This window comes from Miniopterus natalensis, chromosome 2 (genome assembly GCF_054644295.1).
Source record: "Miniopterus natalensis isolate mMinNat1 chromosome 2, mMinNat1.hap1, whole genome shotgun sequence".
Classification (NCBI taxonomy): domain Eukaryota; kingdom Metazoa; phylum Chordata; class Mammalia; order Chiroptera; family Miniopteridae; genus Miniopterus; species Miniopterus natalensis.
The window spans coordinates 27,473,171-27,497,282 of NC_142082.1; the positions used below are offsets into that span (position 1 = coordinate 27,473,171).

General features: G+C 42.2%; 1 protein-coding gene across 4 annotated transcripts; it reads right to left on the minus strand.

Annotated features, from left to right (window-relative positions):
* Positions 1-920: 920 nt before the first annotated feature.
* On the minus strand, positions 921-23,341 carry NAXD (NAD(P)HX dehydratase). 4 transcript variants are annotated; one of them, XM_016204148.2, is made up of 10 exons: positions 23,269-23,341; positions 20,087-20,237; positions 17,450-17,495; positions 16,717-16,805; positions 15,663-15,771; positions 5,085-5,135; positions 4,894-4,998; positions 3,703-3,823; positions 2,237-2,357; positions 921-1,154 (listed from the first exon to the last, which is right to left on the minus strand). In XM_016204148.2, the coding sequence occupies exons 1-10, from the start codon at positions 23,312-23,314 to the stop codon at positions 1,004-1,006; spliced, it is 990 nt and encodes a 329-aa protein (XP_016059634.1). In that variant the 5' UTR covers positions 23,315-23,341; the 3' UTR covers positions 921-1,003. The 4 variants fall into 4 exon arrangements, with proteins under 4 accessions (XP_016059634.1, XP_016059633.1, XP_087670354.1 ...); XM_016204147.2 differs by lacking the exon at positions 23,269-23,341 and adding an exon at positions 23,142-23,252; XM_087814228.1 differs by lacking the exons at positions 15,663-15,771; positions 16,717-16,805; positions 23,269-23,341 and adding an exon at positions 23,142-23,252.
* Positions 23,342-24,112: the final 771 nt, after the last annotated feature.

Below are 24,112 nucleotides of genomic sequence, written 5' to 3' on the forward strand. Positions count from 1 at the left end.
CAACTTCTTTAATGGAATCTAAATCTTCCTGAGGACAAACCTACCCCACCCATTTTCAAACCAGGACTGCTGTTCTTCTCTGTTCAGTACCCTCAGGACCCCTTGATGCTATTTACCACCAGACCCAGTATCCTGAAGCCTTCCTCCCAAGAGGTCACACCAATGGGCCACATCAGGAACAACAGGCACCCCTCCCACTCACACATACTCTGCTGGGCCCCGTCAGCCACCACACATACTTGTGTGCACAGACGTGGCAAAGTGGAAGTAAGATATGAGGTATTCCACAGTCCCGACCTGTGCATTGTCCCATTAAGCTACCTTCTCTGATTTTCCCATGGTGCCTCCAAAAAGATTTCCAAAGTCAAACTGACCACTGGTTATTCTGAATACTTTAACCAATTAACCAAAACAACCAATGCTTAGTATTTCTGCCCAAACCTTTTCAACATAATCACTGTTTAAAAAAAAAAAAATGAGCTAAAGAATGAATGCCACATCCTTTGGTGGATCTCAATTAAAAAAAACAAAAGTCATTATTCTCAAAGCTATTTGGAAACGACCAACTGGATCCCTTTGAGAGAACTTAGTAAGAGGAACTTCTTGCACAAATAAAAGAAACATAAAGTGCCTTGGCAGAGAATAAGAAATAAGCTCAGGGAGACTAAAACAGAACTCTGCGATCTTGGAGCAACCCCACTAATTCAGCTGAGCTGGTTAAAGACTTTCTCATTCTCAAAGGATTCTACAGTTTTTTGTTATTGTTGGGAAGCTAACAAAAGTTCAGGAGTACTTTGTTTAGTTAGTGTCATTATAACATTTCGATCTGCATATTAACTTAGCCAAAAATTGCTGCATTCCCAATTCTTAAATTCTCTACATCAACCCAAGCTGCCCATGCTGCTCTGGTTCCCAGAGGATTCGGACATACTGGACATGGACTTCCCATTATGAATGCAGTTTCTCCCATCATGGTGCCCACTTTCTTCCCATTTACACTGGCTCAGGTTTCGAAGAGTCTGCTGAATGCAGGTCCAATTTCTGGGATCATGTCTGTAGTGGTGGTGGAGCGGCCGTACTTCCGGAAGGCTTGGTGGCTGCACTGCCTTGTGAGGGAGCACGCACCAAAGGCAGCCACGAGGAGAGGGCTGAAACTGGAGGGCAGAGGCATTATAGCAAGGAGCTGTGGGAGGTGGAAAGTCCTCCCTCCACGGTTTTGTCAGACATCAGGGGCCTGAAGTCATCAAGGCGCTGATTTCCTTCCTGGTTCCACTCTGAGACCCCAAATTTGTAATTTCTAGTCTGATGGGTCACTGAGGCAAAAGGCAGCTTTATTACAGTTAAAATAACCATTAATCCTCTGACATTGATATTCCCTGATAAAAGGCATATCAAAAATACCTATTCACCTACAGGAAGGTTAGAACACAGCAGTTTTCCCCTGGTGAAAACTAGACCAGGACTTGTTGGTTAGAATTTAGATGTGAGGGAATATTCAAGATCTGGGAATGCAGGTTCTTCTACCATTACCAGGCTCCTGCTATAGCTCTCCTTTCCATGTGCACACACCTCTTGGGCCCATTTGGGTGGGTGCTCCCTGCCTGCCAGCTATGCTGCAACCTCATAGGCCCAACGCTGCTTTACCAGGTGTCAGGAGGGGCACTCCAGACCCGGGACATCATACCCCACCATATGTGGCCATCACTGTCACCATGAAGGGTGCAGAGAAGAGAAACTGAGGCTCACGGAGGGGTGGGAACTGCCAGAGTTCACTCACAAAGCTGTCTAGAAGCAGAAGTGGGCCAAAGCCCAGATCCTAAAATTCTGCTGCCTCTTAAAAAAAGAAAACTCACCTTTTGGGACAGCGTCGAGGTAAGCTCTACCTCTTCCTGTGTATTTTCTAATATTGTTTTACAGTAGGTATGCAACGAACCTCCTAGAACAGTATTCTCAAACTTGGCTGCATATTAGAGTTAACGGGAGAGCTTTAAAGGCTAGGGGCCCACTGGTATTGAATGATGGAAAGGGGTCCAGACATAGGGAGTAGAAGCTCCCCAGGCAAACATTTGGGGATCAACCCCTGCCCTGAGATATCTTCCACTTAACAGTAACACCAGTATTTCATTTGGAATGTTCCAAGTGGCTAATTATGAAATGTATGAACTACTAAAACAGTTTTGAACAGTTTACACAGTTCAAAAATTTCAAAGTAGGCTGGATGAAGATGTAGCCATACCCATTTGTTTTCTCAGGTCCAGCGTGGAGTGCCCAGTGCACCAAAGCGCCCAGGAAGCCTGACAGGAGGTCTCCTTGCCCACCACACCTGCGGTGACTGCCCTGCAGGTTGCACTCGAGCACTGCAGAGCAAAAGTGAGACAGGTGTTAGAGTAAGTGGCTCGTCTCTGCTCAAGGCATGTTCCAGGTCATCTACAGCTCTTCCCCAATTGTTCCTAACAAGGAAGCCTGTCTTACAGGAGAAGAAACTGAAGCAGGCAGAGGTCAGGCTGCCCCAGAACCACTTGTTCAGTATGGTGGTATGTGGACACATGACTCAGAACTGCCAAGGGATCTGCTGGAACAGAGGTCAGAGAACAACATGCACAGCACACAGGGGCCCTCAGTCCTGCAGGCACCCAAGCCCACCAGGACACCTCACACTCCAGAGAATCCACCTTCAAGAAGATGCCCACAGCGCTAGCACCCCCTGCACGGACTCAGCTGATAATCCTCATGACTTCACTTCTGTGTAATGAGAAATTTCTATTTCTTTAGAAAATACCTTGGAAACAGGTTGTTGTATGTTCTGAATGGGTTAGAGTCTAGAGCACTTTCCAGCAATAAAAGAACCCAAAGGTTTCAGGATCACTCAGAAAACACTCTCTCTCCTGCCCAGCACGTGAGAGAGTAAGACATATGTGACTAAGGATGCCTTCTGTTCTTTGTTGGACCTGATTTCTGTGACCTAGTCAGCAACTCTAAACCTAGGCGACCGTTCTTTGTATTAAATTCACTGTTAAAATAACTGGTATACTTTTTGCCTGCGGATCAGATTTTTCTGTTTTTGGGGAGCTAAAGATGTTATACAATCTCTGATTACACACCTCACTGTGTAGATATGAGCAAGTGTGACAGCTCATCTTGCTCTCACTCAACAGTCCACAGGCTCCTGTGGAAAGAATGTGACTGGAAGATTTGCCACATTCAGCACCTGGTAATCCCCATCGCTAACGTCAGCTCCTAGAGTTTCTTCACTTTCCAGTCATTTTTATAAAATAGGACAAATACAGTAAAATATTCAAATAATTTCATTTATGTTGCAGGCAAGACAGAGGTGGCAGGGTGTGAACTCTGGAGCCCCACCTGCTGTTACAGCCACCTTCCCACTAGGCTATTTATCAATCATTAAGAGAACTTTAGCCAGTGCATCTGGTATCAACCAGGATCAACATTGATGACCACTGTCACTTTCCTCTGCAAAACAGTGAAAAATGAAAATGAACTTTGAAGAAGTTGTAGTTAACAAGCTCATCAGGAAGTCCGTTTGTGGAACACATGATGCATATGATGTGTGTGTGTAAGACATGAGTGATCACATGTGATGTGTGAATGTGTGTGACACAATGCACCTGTACTATGTGAATGAGGTTTTCCTAGGGCTTGTACCCAGCATGGCCACACTGGCTGAAGCCCATGGCCACTCACCGTATTGGCCATCAGAGATCACATCCTGCTCCCCTTTCTGGACCACGGTCACATTCCCCAGGGCCTGGCTGAGTCTCAGCACAGCTCCACGGCGATCACTGCTATCCACGGGGTATCTTAGCTACAACATAGGACACCACAGACAAAGTTGTCACTAGACACCTGAAAGAAGCCCACAAATGTGGATACAATAAACATCCCCCCATCCATCCTGACCTTCAAGCTCTCATATCTAAGGCAATCCCCCAGGCATAAGACAGCCCCCACACAAAGACATTACATTTCACCCATCAGCTGGAGAGGCCGAGGAGATCATGGGGAGCAAGTCCTCCAGGTGGATGCCAACACAGGGGTTCGGGGTAGCAATACTGCTCTTGTGCCCATCCCCTAGTTTGTCAGAGCAAAGGTAAGGAATGCTGCTCATGGATTTATTTTATTTTTTGTTAATCCTCATCTGAGAGTATTTTTTTCCCATTGATTTTTTTAGAGAGAGTGGAAAGGAGGGGGAGAGACAGAGAGAGAAACATGGATGTCAGAGAGACACATTGATTGGCTGCCTCCCACATGTACCCCAACCAGGGCCAGGGATCAGGCCTGTAACTGAGGTATGTACCCTCGGCTGGAATCGAACCGGAGACCCTTCAGTCCAAGGGCTGACACTCTAACCACTGAGCCAAACCAGCTGGAGCCATGGCTGGGATTTTAAAGGTTTGCAGAAAGGATTCAACTTTGAATGATAATGCACTAACATTTATGGGGCACCTGATATGCAAGGACTCATGAATGTACATATATTATTTCATTTCATCCTCACATACCTGAGGCAGATGCTACCATTATCCACATTTCACAAATGAGGTAACATAGGATAGGGATGGACTTATCCACCCAGAGTACACAGCGGGAGGGGCAGCTGGCCCAAGCCCACCACCCTGCCTTTCATCCAATCAGAAATGCACTGACTGGAAGATGTCCCATCATTACATGTACCACCAAGGAAAAAAACCAACACAACACTGTTAGCATGTGAAAAATGCCTCATAGAACATGCATGCATCCACTCAACATCTGCAAGTCTGTCCCTGCAGATGCACCTATGGGGACCAGTGGGTGCAGAACCACAGAGCGTGTCCCTTGCCCCTCCTCAGGACGAGGGCTTGCCCCTGTCTTTCAGGTGGTCAACAAACTCACCACAGCTTCATAGAGTCTGCTGAACTCCACATGGTTAGGAGTGAGAACTGCCTTCTGGTAGCCTTGGATGAGGGTTGGCTGCTGAGTGATCAGCCACAGCCCGTCCTGCACAGAATAAAGACTCCCATTTATTGCATGGCCTTGGGCACCCAGCAGTGAGGAGGGGACAAGAGAGGAGAGGCCACACTCACTGCATCAATGACGACAGGGATGGCTCTGGCCTTTGACGCTTCTAAAATGCCCTGTGAGAAAAGAAAGCTATGCTGAGCAACAAGGCATCACTTCTCTGAGGAATTAAAAGAAAACCAAGCAGTTCCTTGATGAATTTCAACATCAGCTTATCAACAAATAGATAGAAAATAATAAAGTAATTGCCTAAATAGAAAAGACCCAAATGAACTGATAAAGTCCCTGTGCAAGGCAGACACAGGTAACTCTCAAAACATAAGCCCAGGGGCAACATTATACACAGCACTAGGTCCCAGGCTAGCCCATGAAGGCCGACCCCAAGTTAGTGTTTCCAAATTTCTAATAGATACTAATCCTTAGGATTCAGAAATGAGAAATCTGAAGTCCTGGCAATTCCCCAAATCATCAGCTTTTATGTATTTTTTCATAACACTTGATGTGTTTTACAATAACCAGTGACCATAATAATAAAATCACTTCTCTGAAACGGTTATACTAAAAGTTTCAGAGGGATTTTGGGTTTTCTTGCTTAAAAAAAAATTATATACAGGGGGCTGAAAAAGTAGGTTTACAGTTGTATGAGAACAGTTTATTCTTGTATTATTACTTATTAATTGTATTATTTTCCATATGAACAGCTGTAAACCTACTTTTGCCCCACTGTATATATAATCAACATACGGTTGCTTATTATTATGAAACAGTATAAGATTATGTATTGCAATGACATGTAAAAATGATCTCTACCTGATACACCTGATAGAAAACATTAAAACAAAATATAGGGTAAGCAGAAATAACTTATATTTAATTGAAAGTTATAGTCCTGAAAATGAAATGTGAAACCCCACAAAGCATGAGCTGCCCTGCCCAACAGTCTCAGTCGTACTTTGCTGACACTGGTCAGAGCGTTGGGGGAGCGTTTTTAAAAGCCTCTTAAAAGGGTATCAGGATACCCTCATAGAAGCCTATTTCCTTCTTTAACAATGAAAATACTCTGCTTGCCTTCAGGTTGGCTTGACTGTTAAAACTGATTTGGCTTTTGCTAATTAAGATTTCTGAATCTCTGGTTTCATGTTGCAGTGTTTGGCCACAATACTGACATCTTCACCTCTTTGTATTTTTAAAAAAAACCAGTAGTCTAAAGTGAATATTCAAACACTGGGAAATGTATTTGAATAATGTAACATCACAAAACACTTGGGTCTCCTGGCAAGTTAAACGCACCACAAAGAATTATGCATCAAAGTCCCCCATTTAAGGACTGATTTGCTTCCATCAAAGGATTTGTATGAAGTGCACTGTGCATTTAAACCTGCCAACGTTTACTGCATTTGCAACAATGTCTAACATTAGCAGCAGTCAGAACCTAGGGTACACACTTATAACAAGACAACTCCAAGTAAGACTGGCTGAGGACATCACTACCACTCTCCAAAACTGCAGCTTCACCTACCAACTAGTTAACAGTCTAACCAAAAAGAAGAATGGCACCGGAACAAACAAACCACACCCAAATCAAAAAGGCTGGAGAACGGCTGAGAAGCAGTGCAATGTCTCCAGTAAGACACAGCAGAAGTAAGAAGGAATGACAGCACCCCAAAGCAGAGTCCTGGCAAGGTCAGCCTTTTGATGGAACAGTGAATTGCTAACAGCTCTTTGATTCAGCAACAGAACTTGTAGAAATTTACCCTAAAGAAACACCTAAAAGGATGGACAAATGTATGTACAGAAATGTTCACAAGATCATGAATATAATAGAAAAATATCCTAAATGGACTAAATACATTATAGTATATTAAAGATTAAATACTAAGTACTAGAAATATTAAAAGTATTAGCTATTACAACATAAAATATAAATTAATATGACATAATAAATATAAATGAATATGATAATATAAACTACATGATATAAATAATTAAAATAACTCACATGGAAATGCACAGGACCCAAAACAGCCAGAACAACCTTGAAAAGAAAGAAGTTCAAGAGCTCCACCTTCCCCTTTCAAAATTTACTGCACAGCTATAGTAACAAAGAGTGTAGGTAGTACTGACCCAAGGATAGCTGTATAGGCCGATGAAACAGAAACAAGAGCCCAGAAATAAACCCTTACATTTATGTCAACCAATTTTCAACAAGGATGCCCAGACAATTCACTGGAGCAAAGAGGAGTCTTTTCAACAAATGGTGCTCGAACAACTGGATATCCACTTGGGAAAGAATAAAATTGGGCCTCTTCCTTACACCATAAACAAAATTAACTCAAAATGGACCATAGATCTAAATGTAAGAGCTAAAATAATAAAGCTCTTACAAGAAAACATAAGAGTAAATCTTGAGTCAAGCCAAAAAAACTTCTTAGATAAGACACCAAAGGCACAAATGACAAAAAATAAAATGCAGTTTATCAAAATTAAAAATTTGTGCTGCAAATAATACCATCAAGGAAATGAAAAGACAACCCACAGAACAAGAGAAAATATTTGTAAAGTCTATTTCTGATAAAGAACTTGTATTTAGAAAATATAAAGATTTAAAAAACTCAATTATAAAAAGACAAGCAAATTTCTAAATGGGGAAAGGATATGTATGAATAGATAGTTCAAAGATCTACAAATGGCCAATAGGCACATAAAAAAAATGCTCAACATCATTAGCCATCAAGGAAATGTAAACCAAAACCACAATGAGAAAACACACACCCCCACAATGAAATACCACTTCACACCTACTGGGACAGCTATAATTAAAAAGATGGACAATAACAATGTTGGAGAGAATATGGAAAAATCAGAACCCTCATACGCTGCTGATCGGAATATAAAATGGTGCTGCTGCTATGGAAAACACTGGCAGCATCTCAAAAATGTGAAAGTTATCACAAAAACTTGTAAACAAATGTTCACAGCAGCATTATTTACAATAGCCAAAAAGTGGAAACAACCCAAATGTCCATCAACTGATGAATGGATAAACAAAATATGGCCTACTCATAAAATGGAATACTAAACAGCAATAAAAGGTAGTAAGGTAGCCCTAGCCAGTTTGGCTCAGTGGTTAGAGCATCGGCCCGAGGACTTAAAAGGTCCAGGGTTCAATTCTGGCCAAGAGCACATATCTCAGTTGCAGGCTTAATCCCTGGCCCCAGTTAGGGCATGTACGGGAGGTAACCAATTGATGTGTCTCTCTCACATTGATGTTTCTCTCTCGTCCCTCCCTTCCACTCTCTTTCAAAACGCAATAGAAAAAGTAACCTCAGGTAAGGATTAAAAAAAAAAGGGAATGAAGCAGTAACACACTACAACATGGGTGAACCTTGAAATTACGCCGAGTGAACAAAACGACACAAATTATATTACTGCGTTTCCATGAAAGGTCCAAAACAAGCAAATTCTTAAAATAAAATTTTTAAGATTTTTTAATTGATTTTGAGAGAGGAAGGGAGAGGAGGAGAGGGAGGGAGGGAGAGAAAGGGGAAAAAAGAGAGAGAGAGAGAGAGAGAGAGAGAGAGAGGAACACCAATGTGAGAAACATCGACTGCCTCCTGCATGCCCCCTACCAGGCACTGAGCCTGCAACCTGGGAGTTGAACTGGCAACCTTTCGGTTAATGGGAGCATGCCCAACCAACTGAGTCACAACAGCTAGGGCCAGAACAGGCAAATCTCTAGAAACAGCAAGTAGATTAGTGCTTGCCAGGGGCTGAGGAGATTGAGAGGAACAGGGAGTAATTGCTAATGGGTATAGGGTTTCTTTTTTGGGTGATGAAAATATCCTAAAATTGATCATGGGGATCATTGCACAACTCTTTGAATATATCAAATCAACGAACTGTATACTTTAAATGGGTGAATTATATGGTATGTAAAAATCTCATCTCAATAAAGTTGTTAAACCTCAAGAATTTACCTGCCTACATGATCACCTAAAAAATGTAATTGCATTTCTCTAGGATTCAATTTCCTCATCAGAAAAACAAGGATAAGAACAGAAGTCCATAGATACAGAGAACAGAATGACAGTTGTCAGAGGGGAGGCAGGTTTGGGGGGCTGGGTGAAAAAGAAGGAGGGATTAAGAAAATAAAAACACCTCACAGATACAGACAACAGTACCAGAGGAAAAGGGGTGTGGGGGAGGCAAAGAGGGTAAAGGGGGATAAATGGTGATGGAAGGAGACATGGCTTGGGGTGGTAAAGACAATACAATATACAGATGATGTGTTATAGAATTGTACACCTGAAACCTATATATTTTATTAGCCAATGTCACCCAATAAAAAAAGACATGAGAGAGATCATCTCCTTCTAAACCGTGTGATGACACAGCAAGAAGATTCAGTGCAAACCCAACACTGAATCTGCTGGCATCTTGCTCTTGGATTTCCAGCCTCCAGAACTGTAAGAAATAAGTTTCTGTTTCGTAAACAAACAAAAAAAGAATAGAAATATATCTAATAGGGTTGTTTTGTTGTTTTCAGGATTACGCCAGATAATGAATTCATTCAGAAAAAATCTAATAAATGTCTGCTATGTGGCAGGCACTGAGGAGGAAGCTGACAAGGAAGAAAGCATAATGCATGCTTTGTATTAGCTGGAACATTGGAAATGCTCAAGAAATGTTAGCAATTCTCATGACTGTGACTGCTATTTTATATGCAGAGGGAGAAGTCCAGAACAATGAATGGAAATGTGAACTCTGGAGATTGGGCTGGGAAGTGCAAGAGGCACACCCTTGCTTCCCACCTTCTAACTTGTACACTGCAAAGTGGTTTGTTTTGTTTTAAGCAAACACACTATAATTTTTACTATGAACTTAAATTCACAGAGGGGAAAAAAACTTGAAGTACAGAGAACTTGAGCTTTTTTCACCTTAAATTCACACCTGACTCCTCTTGATACAGACTATGTTTTTACATTGCTATAATCAATTATTACTTTTTATTTTAGTATATCAGACATAATTTTCCTTGGTTAAGTATAGTTCCCTTGTCTGTAATATGGTTGTAGGGGGAAAAACTAAACACTTATGGTATTCCAGGCAAATAATATATCAAAGGTGGCTTAGTTATGTCTGATCATGGACAGTCACGCCATACATAGCGGTTTACAAATTAGGATCCCACCCCCTGAATTAGGATATATCTCTTTGGAATATAGTCCCTGAAGTGGGATTAACAAAAGGTCTGGACAGGTTTCATCAGAGAGTAGATATTCTAAGAGGCTGCTCAAAGAGGGTGCCATTGGTACCACACTCCTGTGCTATTTTCCTGAATACTTGTTGCAGTGCAATTCTGCTGCTTACCACCTGGAGGAGGTGAACTTTCACAGGTGAAGGGCACAATGCCCCACAAGACTGCCCTCCCTTCAGACACCAGCTGGAAGCTCATGGGTTCGCAGGCCACTGGCACTTCTGATCAACTGGCTACAAAATTATCAGACCACCCCCTCAGGTCTGATAATGTGCTAGGATGACTCACAAAACTTGGGAAAACACTATACCTTCAATTAGTTTTATAAAGGATATAAGTCAGAACCAGCCAAATGGAGACACACAAATGGGGTCCCACAAGGAGCTCTGGGCCCTCTCCTGATCAGTCAGGACACACTCATCCCCCTCCAGGCACATCTGTGTGTACACCAACTAGGAAGCTCACCTGAATTTATTGGGGTCTCTCATATTATGTTTGCATGAAGGACTGAATCAGTGCCCATGTGACTAAACTCAATCTGCTGCCCCCTTCCCACCCCTCCCTGGAGGTGGCAACAACTCTAATCTCAAATTCCTGGCATAAAGGCCCCCACTGAGTCCACTCTTTAGCATGAATTCAGGTGTGGTCCAAGAGGCCCACCATGAAAAAGAGCCATTTCTATCTCTTGAAAAATTCTAAAGGTTCAGAGGCTCCTTCTTAAGAACAGGGGACAAAGACCAGTCAAATCTTTATTATAGCCCTGCCAGAGCTATGGTTTTGTGTCCCCAGTGCCACTCACGGGGCAGAGTACACAACCATAGAATTAAAATAAACATACTGCTTGGCCAGGAGTGGCTCAGCGGTTGAGCATCGACCTAGGATCCAGGAGATCCCGGTTCGATTCCCAGTCAGGGCACATGCCTGGGCTGTGGGCTCAATCCCTAGTCAGGGTCATGCAGGAGGCAGCCAATCAATGACAACTCTCTCATCATTGATGTTTCTCTCTCCCCCCCTCCCTTCCTCTCTCTGAAATCAATAAAAAGATATAAATAAATAAATAAATAAATAAATACTGCTATTTCCTTACACAGCCCCCTGAAAATGCTTTTACACATACAATCTCATTTGCTCCTCAGAGCTTAAATATCAAAAGTATTAATTCTGGCCTGAAAGTTCTGGCCATAAATACCACTAGTCTTACGTGGATGACTGTGGGCATACGATACCTGCACCAGACATCATCTTTCCGTATCAGTTTCCACATTTGTAAAATGGAAATAATGCTAATTCCTACTTAGAGGATTGTTGTGAGAACTAATTGAATTTAATAATATAAAGTACCCAGAAAAGTGCCTGGCACATAAAACGCACACAATATTAGTAAACGATTCACAGATTCAAATAAACTCAATAATCCAGTAAGTAGAATATGATAATGAAAACATAAACCCAAGGTCAATGAAGCTGCACAGCCTATCTCAGGTCCCCCAGCTAATAACTGACCCCAGGCCAGTGTTCTATGTGGCCCTAGCACACATATTTGTCCCACGGGAGAAAAAATTCTTATGAGGTATTCTGGTAAAATCCAAGCACATTTCCCATTCACTTAAACAGCTGTTTCAAAAATAAGTTCTTCATTTCTAATTACTGATCTTAAATTTTCTGTGTTAAATCCTTCATTGAGGAATGAATCACCTGTGTGGCAAGTGCTCAGAAATACCAGGGTTCAGGTATAAAGGACCAAATGCCCTGCATGGGGACTCTTTAGGGATAAACACATCCGGACATGGCTCAGGTGGGCAAGCACAGGAAGCCACACTGCCAGGATAGGCCAGTCAGGAATCTGACATCAGGAGGGATAAATAGGCAAGCCCCAAGCATGGGGCCTGCATATCACAGGTGTTGACAGGGAGTACACGGTTGATGTTTTGTTTGGAAAAACCTTAAAGAATGGCTTGAACCAAATCGTGATCAAACCATGCTGTCTTAGTCTATCTGGGCTGCTATGACAAAATTCCACAGACACGTGGCTTGTAAACAACAAAGTTATTGCTCATAGTTCTGGAGGCCGGAAGTCCAAGATCATGGTGTCAGGTGTGGGTCTCTTCCTGGTCACAGATATCTCCATAGAGTAGTTACAGACCAGCAGATGGTGGTCAGCCTACAGCCTAACAGGCTCTACTGAAGAGGCACCGGAAGTCAAACCTATCTGCACCAGCAGCATGTGTAATCTCCAAACTACATGAGAAACACCACCACGATTTGAGGACCAACGACACTAAGACATTAAAGGATGAGGTTAAAGAGGAGACCAGAGTGTGTCATGAGCTCCATTCTGTCATGACCAGTAGGGCTAGAGGTTTACTGGCAGGTCAACAAAAGGTCAAGAATCCCATCATCACGAGGCTCACTGGGAGACCAAACACTCTGGCTACATTCAGGCAGGAACCCTCATTTGCCTCTTTGCAAAAGACAAACCATCCTTCGAAGAGGCACTGCCAGACCTAAAGTGACCTGTGCCTAGCACCACTGACTCAGGATACCAACTGCATCCTAGATTCGCTGTTTACACATGGGAATTCCCCAGGAGAGGTCTCCCCCTCGGAGAAACCAAAGGGTTTAGCACTTCTCAACCAGGATTAACTCCTACTTTTCAGCAAGAGGTTAAGACTTTCAAAGACCTGAATGGCGCTGCCTGACAAACTTGCACAACCCATGCTAATACCAGGTGGCTTAGAGCCAGGAGAATCATAAATTAAATCCTCTACTTTGCACAATGTGTCATCTAGAGCTACTTTTAAATTGTATTTGACAGCCTCTCAGATTATTTACCCCAATGCACAACTGCTGGCTCATTAATCTCTCCGGTTCCCTAGGCAAGCTCTTTGTGAAAGCAGTGAATAGCTGCCCCCACCCCCGCCCCCCAGGCGTCCATCATCACAGCTTCTCATTCCAGAGCCCAGTGAAGCACAGGGCATTCTGTTCAGAACCGCTCAATAGCCCAGCACCCCACAGACTTTGGCTGGCTTCCAGTTCTAGGCAGCAGGCTCCTTTTCTTTGTTTGGAGAATTTTCATTAAATGAAAAACTTGCAAATGCAAAGTAGTGTGAGACACAGAAGTACAAGCAGGCATCCCCAAGTCCCATTCCCAGGCATAGCTCAGGATACATTTGTTTTTTTCCAGCTTTACTTAAGTGTAGTTGACAAAAAATTAAATAAACTCAAGGTGTATAAACTGATGTTTTGATATATATATTGTGACATAATCACCACAATCAAGTTAACATATCTATCATCTCACATAGGTGAGAACATTTAGTAAATGTCAACATACAGTACAGCACTGTTGACTCTAGTCACCATGCTTTTACATCAGAATTTATTCATCCTGCCTAAGTGAAAATTTGGACACCTTGACCAACACCTCCCCAGTCCCCAAAACCCAGTCCCTGGCAGCTACCCTTCTACTCTCTGCCTCTATGAGTTCGACTATTTGGACTCCACACAGACCTGACATCATGCAGCATGTCTTTCTGCATCTGGCTTATTTCACTTAGCAAAATGTACCCGAGGATACACACGTTTTAACCAACGCCTTTAAAACAGGCAATAATAAGTATCTACTATCAATTTTAAAGCCAAAAACAAATGTATTGCTCAAGTCCATTCATGGCTCCATTTCTCCTCAGTGATTACTCACAGGTGTGAGGAAAGTGCAATTTCAAATCCCAACTTTCACCTCAAAGGCTGGAACTGGAAGATCTGTCACAGACAGTACCATGTTCTCACTAAATTCTGGTAAAACAAAAACACATCCTTTTAAAAATGTTCTTTACCAATCAGACTGCTAAGAAAGTACAACTAACGCACAGCTACCTACATCTTCCTTTCACTTCAACTGCTGTTGAATTTAATTCAACAGGCAAAAGCTGAGCCAAAAAGAGCTCTCTTGGTTTATGACCATGAGGATGCTAAATCATGTTTCCTACGGCCTCGAATCTTTTAGCAGGCACATGGCCAGGCACCAGCTGAGGGCACCAGGCACATTCCCTGATTTGGAGCTCACTCCCGACCTCTTGAGGCCACAGCACCATCTCACACAGGGCATACTGCATGGCTTTCTCTGGGACTGGCGCTGGGCAGGTCATCCAGGGCCCTGTGGAAGTCAGGATGATCTCAGGGGGCAGTCTCCAAGATGTGTCCAGCCAAGAGCAACACCCTGGGAGTGTCAAAGACTGCCGAGCAGAGAGAACACACAGAACATGGGGCTGACATGCTGTTCTACATCTTTACTTCCCCTGGTTCTAGTTGGTATTTATTTCTATTTCAACTATTTGAGGACAAGAAATTTTCATCCTTTTAAATTTCATCTTTTCAGATTAAGGCAGGCATGAAATAAATTTTCTATAATAAATAGCATAAATGAAAAAATGAACATATACACACATATATATACACACACATACACACACACGCATATGAGGGTAACTAGGATCTCATGCCCACTCTGCAACATCAGGCGCCTGGCCAGACTATAGGTATGAGCAGATTTTATCTGAAAAGAAGAGCGGGGAACAGAACAGAGGTCAAAACCACAAACCAACTGGCCCATGGGGTCAGAAGCCCTCAGTTTTCTAGCCCAATAAGAACATCAAAAACATTGGAAAAGCATCAGGTGATAAAAACAGACTAACAGAGCTTTCAAGAGGAGCCAGCTGACAACACAAAGCCAGAACCAACAGGTACCCTTTGTGTATTTATCTAAATGTCTAACTTACAGCAAAAATAGCTGGTAGAATAACTCTCAGAAATATCTTCTCCTACTTGTCATCTGTGACAGTGACTTCGACTGTCCCTGTCATATTGTGTACTTTGCCTAACCAGGTGCTGTGCAAAGCACGATAGAAAATGTGACTCTCAATAACTCCTGGGAGGCTGAGCAAGCTGCCAGGGTCCCCAGCAGACAGGAATCGTACTGGAAGGTGAACTCAACCCTGACACCAAACCCTGCCCACTGCTCAGTCTGGATGCTGGGACTTCCCAACACCTCCAGTGTAAAACGTATAAACGTCAGGGTGATGCCCATATAACATCTGGGCGATTCCACAGTGACTTCATGCTACAGTATGAAAAAGCCAGTGCCCCCAAAGTAAAAGAGATTCCTTTAGTCTGGTTTTTATTTTTAAATAAAACATAGGCATTACCATCTTTATACCTAGTTCCTCCTCTATCCCCCAAACTAAGTTTTATCCATCTTAATTATTCCATGACAAGGCACACAGAACACTAAACAATAGAAATTCAAGAAAAATGTTTCTGTCCCAACTCCCAAGATCTAAGCGTCCAGTCTATCAGCAGAGGTTTGTTTAGTAATTCTACACATTACCTTGACATTTTCGAGAAGAGCATCATCTCTACCTAAGCCAGGTCCTACAACCAGGGCATGCAGTCGGGGCAACCACTTTCCCACTTCCTGAACGGCATCAGAGCTGTCACTAAGTTAAGGAAAAGAAGGGCAGAATGGTTTACTTAAGATTTCATTTATTTGCTTATTAATGAAACTACAGATTTTTCCAGATTTTTCCAGTTTCCCCCAATGTCTTTGTCTTGTTCCAGGATCCAAGCAGGACCCCACCATGCACTTATGGGCTCGCTGTGCCACGCCACTGTCCATGATCACCGTTAAAAACTGCACACACTGCACATGCACCATATGCACAGCCAGCACCGTGCCCCCTTTCCTGCTCCCATCTCCCCATGGTGCTTATCACCCTGACACACTATTATCTTGTTTGTCCATCTCCAGAGCTATGTTGCCTAATATAGTAGATACTAGCCACACATGGCTTTTAAATTTAAAATTAAAGTAAAAACAGTTCCTGAGTCCTACTAGCCACATTTTAAGTGTTCAGTAGCCATATGTGGTCAGCAGCCACAGTGCTGGACAGCACCAACGGAGATTATTTTCACCCTCAAAGGAAGTTCTAGGGAACGAGAGCAGGAGCTTTTGTCTGCTCAGTTTGATGCTGTTCCCATGGAACCCAGGACAGGGCCTACAGGGAAGATCTGCTGACTGAACAGTTTTGTTATTGCCTGATAGGCCCCTCATTACTGCCATACGTGAACTGTCACAGGCAGGCCCACAGACTCCCCTGGGTCTAGGAACCTCCAACCATTTCAGAGCCACAGGGGTTAGCCCTGGGCATGCTATCCTGGTGTTCAGATCTTATCCCATGCTGTCACACAGACTGTATGTCTGTCTTCTTCTGACCACAGACAATGAGTTCAGTTCAGTTTTCACCTTTCTTCTAAAACAATCTACCCACCAACTCTCAAAAGCTACTTAACTGAGGCTCTTTGAGAGTCAGTGTAAAAACACCACAGGACCAAGGAGAGTTGAGTTGTTGCAAGTAAAGGACCCCATGTGCTGCCCCACTCACAGAACGGGGTGAACAATCAGCTCCGGGCTATACGACTTGATTACAGGTGCGGCCTCCCGGGTACAGAACACATGGGATAAATCTGCACCCTGAGAAATGAGTACAAGAGGTTAACTTAATGTGGGACTCACTCAAAAGACAACCAAAGTGGTTTCGGCAAGAGCCACTCACCACAGGACACAAGGAGTTTAATCATTCAAATTACACAGCACTATCCGTAAAAGAAAAAACATGTATCCAACTGCAGCAGTTAAACTATAGAGAGGAGGCTGAGGAGAAGGTATAACCTAAGAAAAGGCCTGGAAATAAAAGCAGACGTTTGCTGCTACTGAAGAGGCAGGTCAACCCAGATCAGCTCAGGCTGCCTCACCTAGAAGCTCATAGGAAGCAATGCAGCCATGGAGCTGAGCACATTTCACAGTAACTGTGCCAACTGGGTGGTTAGGACTTGACCAAAAGGCATGAGCAACTAACTGCTAAAGTCAAAAGATGTCAACTGCTTAAGCTAGGACTGAAAGGTATCCCAGGATCATAATAAAACTCTAATAAAGTTTTATTAAAAAAAAAAAAAGTTTCCAGTTATTTTATCACTGCACAAGAGGTTAGGATACATTAAAAAGGTTTCTCTTACCCATAATGACCTGAAGATGTTATTTAGATTTCTATTGAAAATATTTGTTTAATCATATTTAAATAATCCAACTCTTCCTAAAAAAGATACAAGTAAACATACCACTTTGAGAGCTGAGATTGCTGCAAAATAAGGGGCTCCGGTGTACCTAAAAAGAAGATATTTACAGTCAAAAACTTCTGAGAATGAGGCAAGCACACTAGGTTTATAAACAAACTATACAGACATCAAGCCTCTAGCTCAGGGCCCAACTCCTAGTAGATGCTCAGTAAATGTTCAATAAACATGGGTCAGAACCAGAAAACTCAGTATTTCACCTGAGACCTTTGTACAATGTCAGGAGAGGTAAATTCTGGCTTTCTGTGATTGCGGTCTCCCTGTAATGGGTATGTTCAAACTGAAGGCTTGAGGTGATGGTTTTAGGGTTTTATATATGTTAAACTTATCAAATTGTACATCAATTAGACCTCAATAAAGCTGTTAAAGAATTAATCTCCTAATATAAAATAGTTTGGCAAGGTTTTATACCATGAATAATAGATAATATCTACAGTATCAGCAAAACCCATAAACCATCTAGGAATTAACATTATAAAACACATAATAATTCTGTGAGGATACCTTTTTTTAAAAAATATATCTTTACTGATTTCAGAGAGAGGAAAGGAGAAGGGGGGGAGAGAGAGAGAAAGAGAAACATCAATGATGAGAGAGTCATTGATTGGCTACCTCCTGCACACCTCCGACTGGGGATCGAGCCTGCAACCGGGGCATGTGCCCTACCGGGGAATCAAACCCCGATTGCCTAGATCCTAGGTCAATGCTGAAACGCTGAGCCATGCCCAGTCGGGCATGTGAGGATACTTTTTAAACCTATTAAAGAATATACTAGATGTATGAGAGCTGAGATGACTTAATATAATGATGATACTTCTCTCTGGATTAACATAAAAATAGATATAGATTTAACATAGATATAAAAAGTACCTGATTTATCAGAAATGCACACAGCTGCAAGTAAAAGAAAAAGCAACAGCATCTGAACAAAACTGGGGCTTTGTTAGCAAGGAAGATAGGTAGGAATGTTATGCTGGGGGGGGGAAAAAACCCTGAAGGTTTAAGATGGTGAGAGTTTATTGAAGGTGTCTGCCAGGAAAGAGTGTGCTTGAGGTGATCACAGGCCAGAGCATCCCACACTGGACAGTACCCGAGGAGCAGGACCAGTCTCCAAGAGCAACAGTAAAACAAGCAATGGTCATCTTGATGTAGGGCCACACGTGGGGACCCAGGTCACACCAGAAGAGACTCTCTGGCTTCCATCCTATTGTTCTGGAATGCTTGTAACTCCACTTTTAAGGTCACTTCAAGCACAGAAAGAAAAACCCTTGAACTGAGCATCAGATAATGACTGTAACTTTTATGTCAGTTCCAAGCTATGAAAAGTTTTGCTCTCCCAGGAAAAATAAAATGGGGAAAATGCAGAGTACACTCTAAATATGCGATACTTTCCTGCAGAGCAGGGCCAATGTGCCAGAAACGCCAAAAGACAGGACATACCACACACACACACGTACCCCACAACATGAACACAAGCCCCACTATCAAAAGAAATACACTGAAACAACAAAAAATAGCCTGCCTACTAGAGAGCAAAGGCTGCCAATACCCACAGGGTGTAAGGGGAACAGGTGCTTGTTGGTGGCAGCATACACTCATGCAATTTTGAAGGAAGAACAATTTGCAATGCTTATCAACATTTAAAATGTCTATGTACTCTGCTCTAGTAAAAATTCTAGGAAATGATCCCTCGATTATAACCAGATGGGTACACAAGGAGATATATGTAAAGAGATGTCTACAGACATATTGTTAATTAGAAAAAAGAATAGAGTTAACCAACTGCCTATCAATAGGGACTTGGTTAAATAATGGCCCATCTGTACAACGAATACCATATATTCACTTACCCACTTATAAAAAATCAGTCTATATGAATCAACATGGAAACACAAAGTAAAATAAAGAGTAAACATAACCCAAAAAAGGCACATCAGGTAGACTTATATGTTAACAGGTTTATTTCCCGTATTAAAAATAGTCATACTGGGTAAAGAAATAAAATCTAGTTTCATATTCTTTAAAATAAGTATACCCAACTAGATAATAAACCATTAAATATATAAGGCTAGGCAGAGCACACAGAATGTAAGCAGAAACAGAAATACTAACCAAGATCAAATTTAAGTCAAAGGCAGTAGGTATCATTTATAAGCATAGACAAATTATAAATCATTGTGTGTCAAACAACATAGCACCAGAATATATGAAACTAGAAGAGAGAACAGGCCTTAAAAAAACCTAGGATCTGTCCAATTTCATAAATACCTTTCAGGAATATCTTTAAATTAATGAAGTAAACCAAGCAGATGCAGAGTGTCTTTATCCTGATTACAAAAGTAATACATGCTTATGGTATAAATGTGACCAATAGAGAAAAGTATAAGATAAGAAAAAACAGTCTCCTCTCCCAACCAAAGGCAAAATCTTTAGCCTAACACACACCAGTGAACAGTTCTATCTGGGCCCCTTAGAGTTTTGTGTCATACTATCAGACTAAGTTTGGAAATAGTTACTGGGGATCTACCTACACAGATGGAAAATTGAATGGATGGCTGATAAGTAGGTAGACAGATAACAGAGATTAACCATTTAAATACTAACATTTTCCAAGTCACTTACTCTTGACAGCCTCCAACTATGCCTATTCTTCCATCTTGCCCTTTGTGCTTCTTAGAAGTTAAAGGAGGTATAATATTTTTCACCAACTGAAAGGTATCTTCCATATTTTTTATCGAATGTGCTTTCTGCAGTGAAAATGCTCTTTTTAAAACTGAAAAACAGGAAAATGAAATTCCTCAGGACAGTAAATATATGGTATATATAAAGAACAGAGAGTTAAACAAAATGGCCCATTAACCAAAATACTCCCCGAAGTTGATTCAATATGAACGCTACAGATTTTTACCCAATGGTTTCATTATTTTATTTCTGTAAGCAAATGGTGTTCAGAAATTACAACACTAACACATTGTATATATCATTTATTTTTTAAATGTACCAGACATTTTGAAGTCTACTTAGTCTCAGAAAGTTTTTTTAATGCGTAATTAATTAGTAGACTACACAGTTCATTTCAATCTTCCTTTAAGTTTATTACGTCTTCTGTCAAACTGGAAAAGCAACCTCCCATTTGTTACCTTCCACTGACATTAATATTATTCCCCATTTAATTTCCCAGTCATCTTTCTAACACTGAATTAGATACTAATTAAATAACCTAGGAATGGCATTCTAAATATAAAACATATCACTGGGTTCAAAGGCATTTTGAATTGTCTCTAAATAGCTCATTTTAATTGGCCTTTCTTAAAAACAAGGAACTCGATATTCTTATCCTTCCAGTTATCTCAGCAGCTGAGAAAAACTGGACATGGATCATAAGTTCAAGTGAAGGTGTTCCACAAGGACAAACAGCTGGAATAACACCCTTAGAGTTTTACTTTTTATTCAACAAAATTATTCAAGTGATTTTCTTTAATGAGTAGATGTAAATGACTCCTTAACTGACATCAAATGTTTAGACCCTGAGATGTAAAGAGAATATTAATTACCGTCAACCCAAACACCTTTCACCTTCCAAACCAACAAGGGATTAAAACTCAAAAAGAATCACTGTAAACCTTTGGCCAAGAAAAGGCACAACTAGGCTCAGGCAAGGATCAATCCTCTGCTGCCAAAGTCTTTCCTCATCAGCCACATTCTGCTCCAGTGAGATGTCCACAGTACTGCTTCCCACCCTGACTCAGAGCCAGTTGGCAGAGGCACTCACTTAACAGAGCAACTCCACTTTCACTTCCCTCACTCTCTGAACTTTTCACCTTCCCAAATACCCATCCACACTCGGAATTCCCAGACTACACAGTCTTTGCCATGCACAGTTACTGTGAAATGCTCTTTCCTGGCACTCCCTGATGAGCTGCATGAAAGCAACTAGAGCTGTTATAATCAGATTTAATGTCAGCATCACTGACTGCTGGTGAACAATCTATGCAATCATGAAAATGCCAGGCATCTGTTTCAAATTTGAACAATGGAGCTTAACAATATGACTGGTTAATATAACAATACTAGAGAATTGTCGTTCCTTCAAATTCCCCAAAACAATAAATACAGCTGCTTTAAAAAAAAAAAAAAGTCTACAAATTGTAAAGATAGAATCCAAACCAGTCACTCAAGTGTTGTTCTGGGTTTCCTATGTTCATAGACACCACCACTTTATATTAAGCATTTAGCCCCACACAAAACATCCCTAAGACCACTCTATCATCTTTTGCCTACAGAGAATGTGGCACAGCTCCTACCCGTGGCTTAAAGGGTCTACGTGTTTCCATGTTGGACTCCCACCCTCAATTGCCTCAAACAGAGTCTGGCACAGAATAAGACACTCAATAAATGTCCACTGAATTAAAGGCATCTTGACTCACTCGCCTCATTAGTAGTAAGGGTAGCCTTCTTTCACAAATAAGGAAAGTGAGGCCCAGGGAGACAGACCTGTGAAGATGCTTCTGTTAGTAATGGATAACCTTGGGCAGAAGACAGCATTTTACAAAAATGCTGTCATTTTAAGGCAAAAGAAATCATTTTTCTTTAACCGAATATTCACCCCACCAACCAAAAGACAAGTAAAATCCTTCTCAAATGCTGTCTGAAACCATTTGGGGGCAGGGAGGCAGGGATCACTGTTGAGAAGTACAGCATTTTCACTTTTTAACTTAAACTGTATGAATACAAAGTAAAATCCACACTGTTCACTAGCATTCTGTCCCGTTCACCTGAGATGAGCACCTGTCAATGAAAGAGCCAAAAAAAAAGGTCAACTAAATTTCCCTGAACTTCACAGTGAATCTCAGTTTTAGCTGGTTTACTGACATACACCGTTTGGAATTACCCACAGAAACACTTAAATATAAACATCAAAGTTCTGAAAGATAAAAAAAAGGCCTTGACAAGAGGTGACTTAAAATTTATCCTATTAAGTAACTTTGCTTTCACAACAATTCTGAGTCTGAAGAACAGGTAAAACCGGCCTGCTTTTTATTTGTTTGAAAGAAGTGTGGCTGAGGAAGTCTGGAGAATCACATAGATTTCTTAAACCTGGGCTGTTTTCTAGAATTACTTGCCACTTACAACCTGCTGTGATACTGATGTTTCTTTGTGTCAAACATGCTTTAAATGAACATGAACCATAACTAACCTGGAGCACATGACAGCAATGCTTAAGTTAACGGAGATACGTCTTAAAAGCTAGGATAGGAAGCCACGGAGCTACACCACCTGTTTTTAGGTAAAACTCAGCAAGTCAGTCTAATAATGAAACCTCAAATTCAAAAAGAAATCTTGCTAATTAATCACAGGGTGTGAATTTAAGACAGACAGCTAAGAATAAAAAGTCTCAATAAACTGGTGCCCAGAAGCCCCTCTGCGGCTGGTGTGAGTGAGGTGCATTAGCTGAGGAACCCCTCAGTTCTTCTCAAAGCATTTGGACCTACGGTGCCTAAAAACAAAAAGCCAAACTCAACAATTACTCTCACCACGTCCGGCCGGAAAGCTCCGCTGCCCTGAAAGCTCTCGCCTCCCCCGCCCCCAGCTCCTCCGCACCGAGGGCGCGGGCACCACTCGGCTCCTCGCCGCCCCCCGGCGCCTCGCGTCCGACTAGCAGCCCGCGGCCAGGTACCTGCGTCCAGCGGCGGCCCGTAGAGCGCTAGCGCGGCGGAGAGCAGCGTGACCACGGCTGCACCGGCGACCGCAGCCCCGACCCCCGCCGGAAGGGCCATGGCCAGGAAGGACCGTACCAATCTTACCTCGCAGGGAGGCCCGGGCTACGAGCCGGGCGGGACCCACAGCCATGGGCGAACTTCCGGGCTCCCGCGCCGCCGCCGGAACCAAAGTCGTGGGGCGGACGGACTTCCGGGATCCGGGCCGCCGGGGCGCCGCCGCCGGAAACCCGCTGCCGTCGCGCTGTCGTGCGGGGTTGGCCTCGCTCCTGCCCGCGCGGTCCCCTCGGCGTTGCTGCAGGTAGACAGGGACTCGGTGGCGTCTCAGCGGTTTAGGGCTTGAGTTTCTGTCGTCCCTTTTCTGGGCCGGAGGCATTTTAGAAAATAATTGGGGCAGGAAGCCGCCCAGTGGACAGGCTGTGCGTTTTACCATTTCCCCTGCGTACTTAAACGATGTGTGGCAAGTTCCAACGGAAAAGCTTCATCTTTTTCTCTAATGTACGCTCTCTTTTGGTGCTATTGTTATTTTTTAATTTTAATCGTTTATTGCTCATAGAGGGAAATACAGTTGATTTTTATATACTGACGTTGTTTCCATTGACCTTGCTAACTTCATTTATTCTAGCAGATATTCCTGCCATTCCTGGGGATCTTCAATATAAGCAATGTCAGTTTGCCGCATTTTTTGGTGGCAATAACTTTAACTTCAGTCACGTGGTAAGGTGGCGTCCACTAGGTTGTTTATTTATTACCAGTATGAACTCCTGAATTTTTATTTTATTCAGCAAAAATTCATGAATTTCTTTATTCAGAATTATTTATTTATTAGCCACTAGGTTACTTACTTATTACTAGTATGAATTCATTAATTTTAATTTTGTTCTTTTTATTTTACTTACATATTTTATTACCCTTTTTTATATTTTAAATG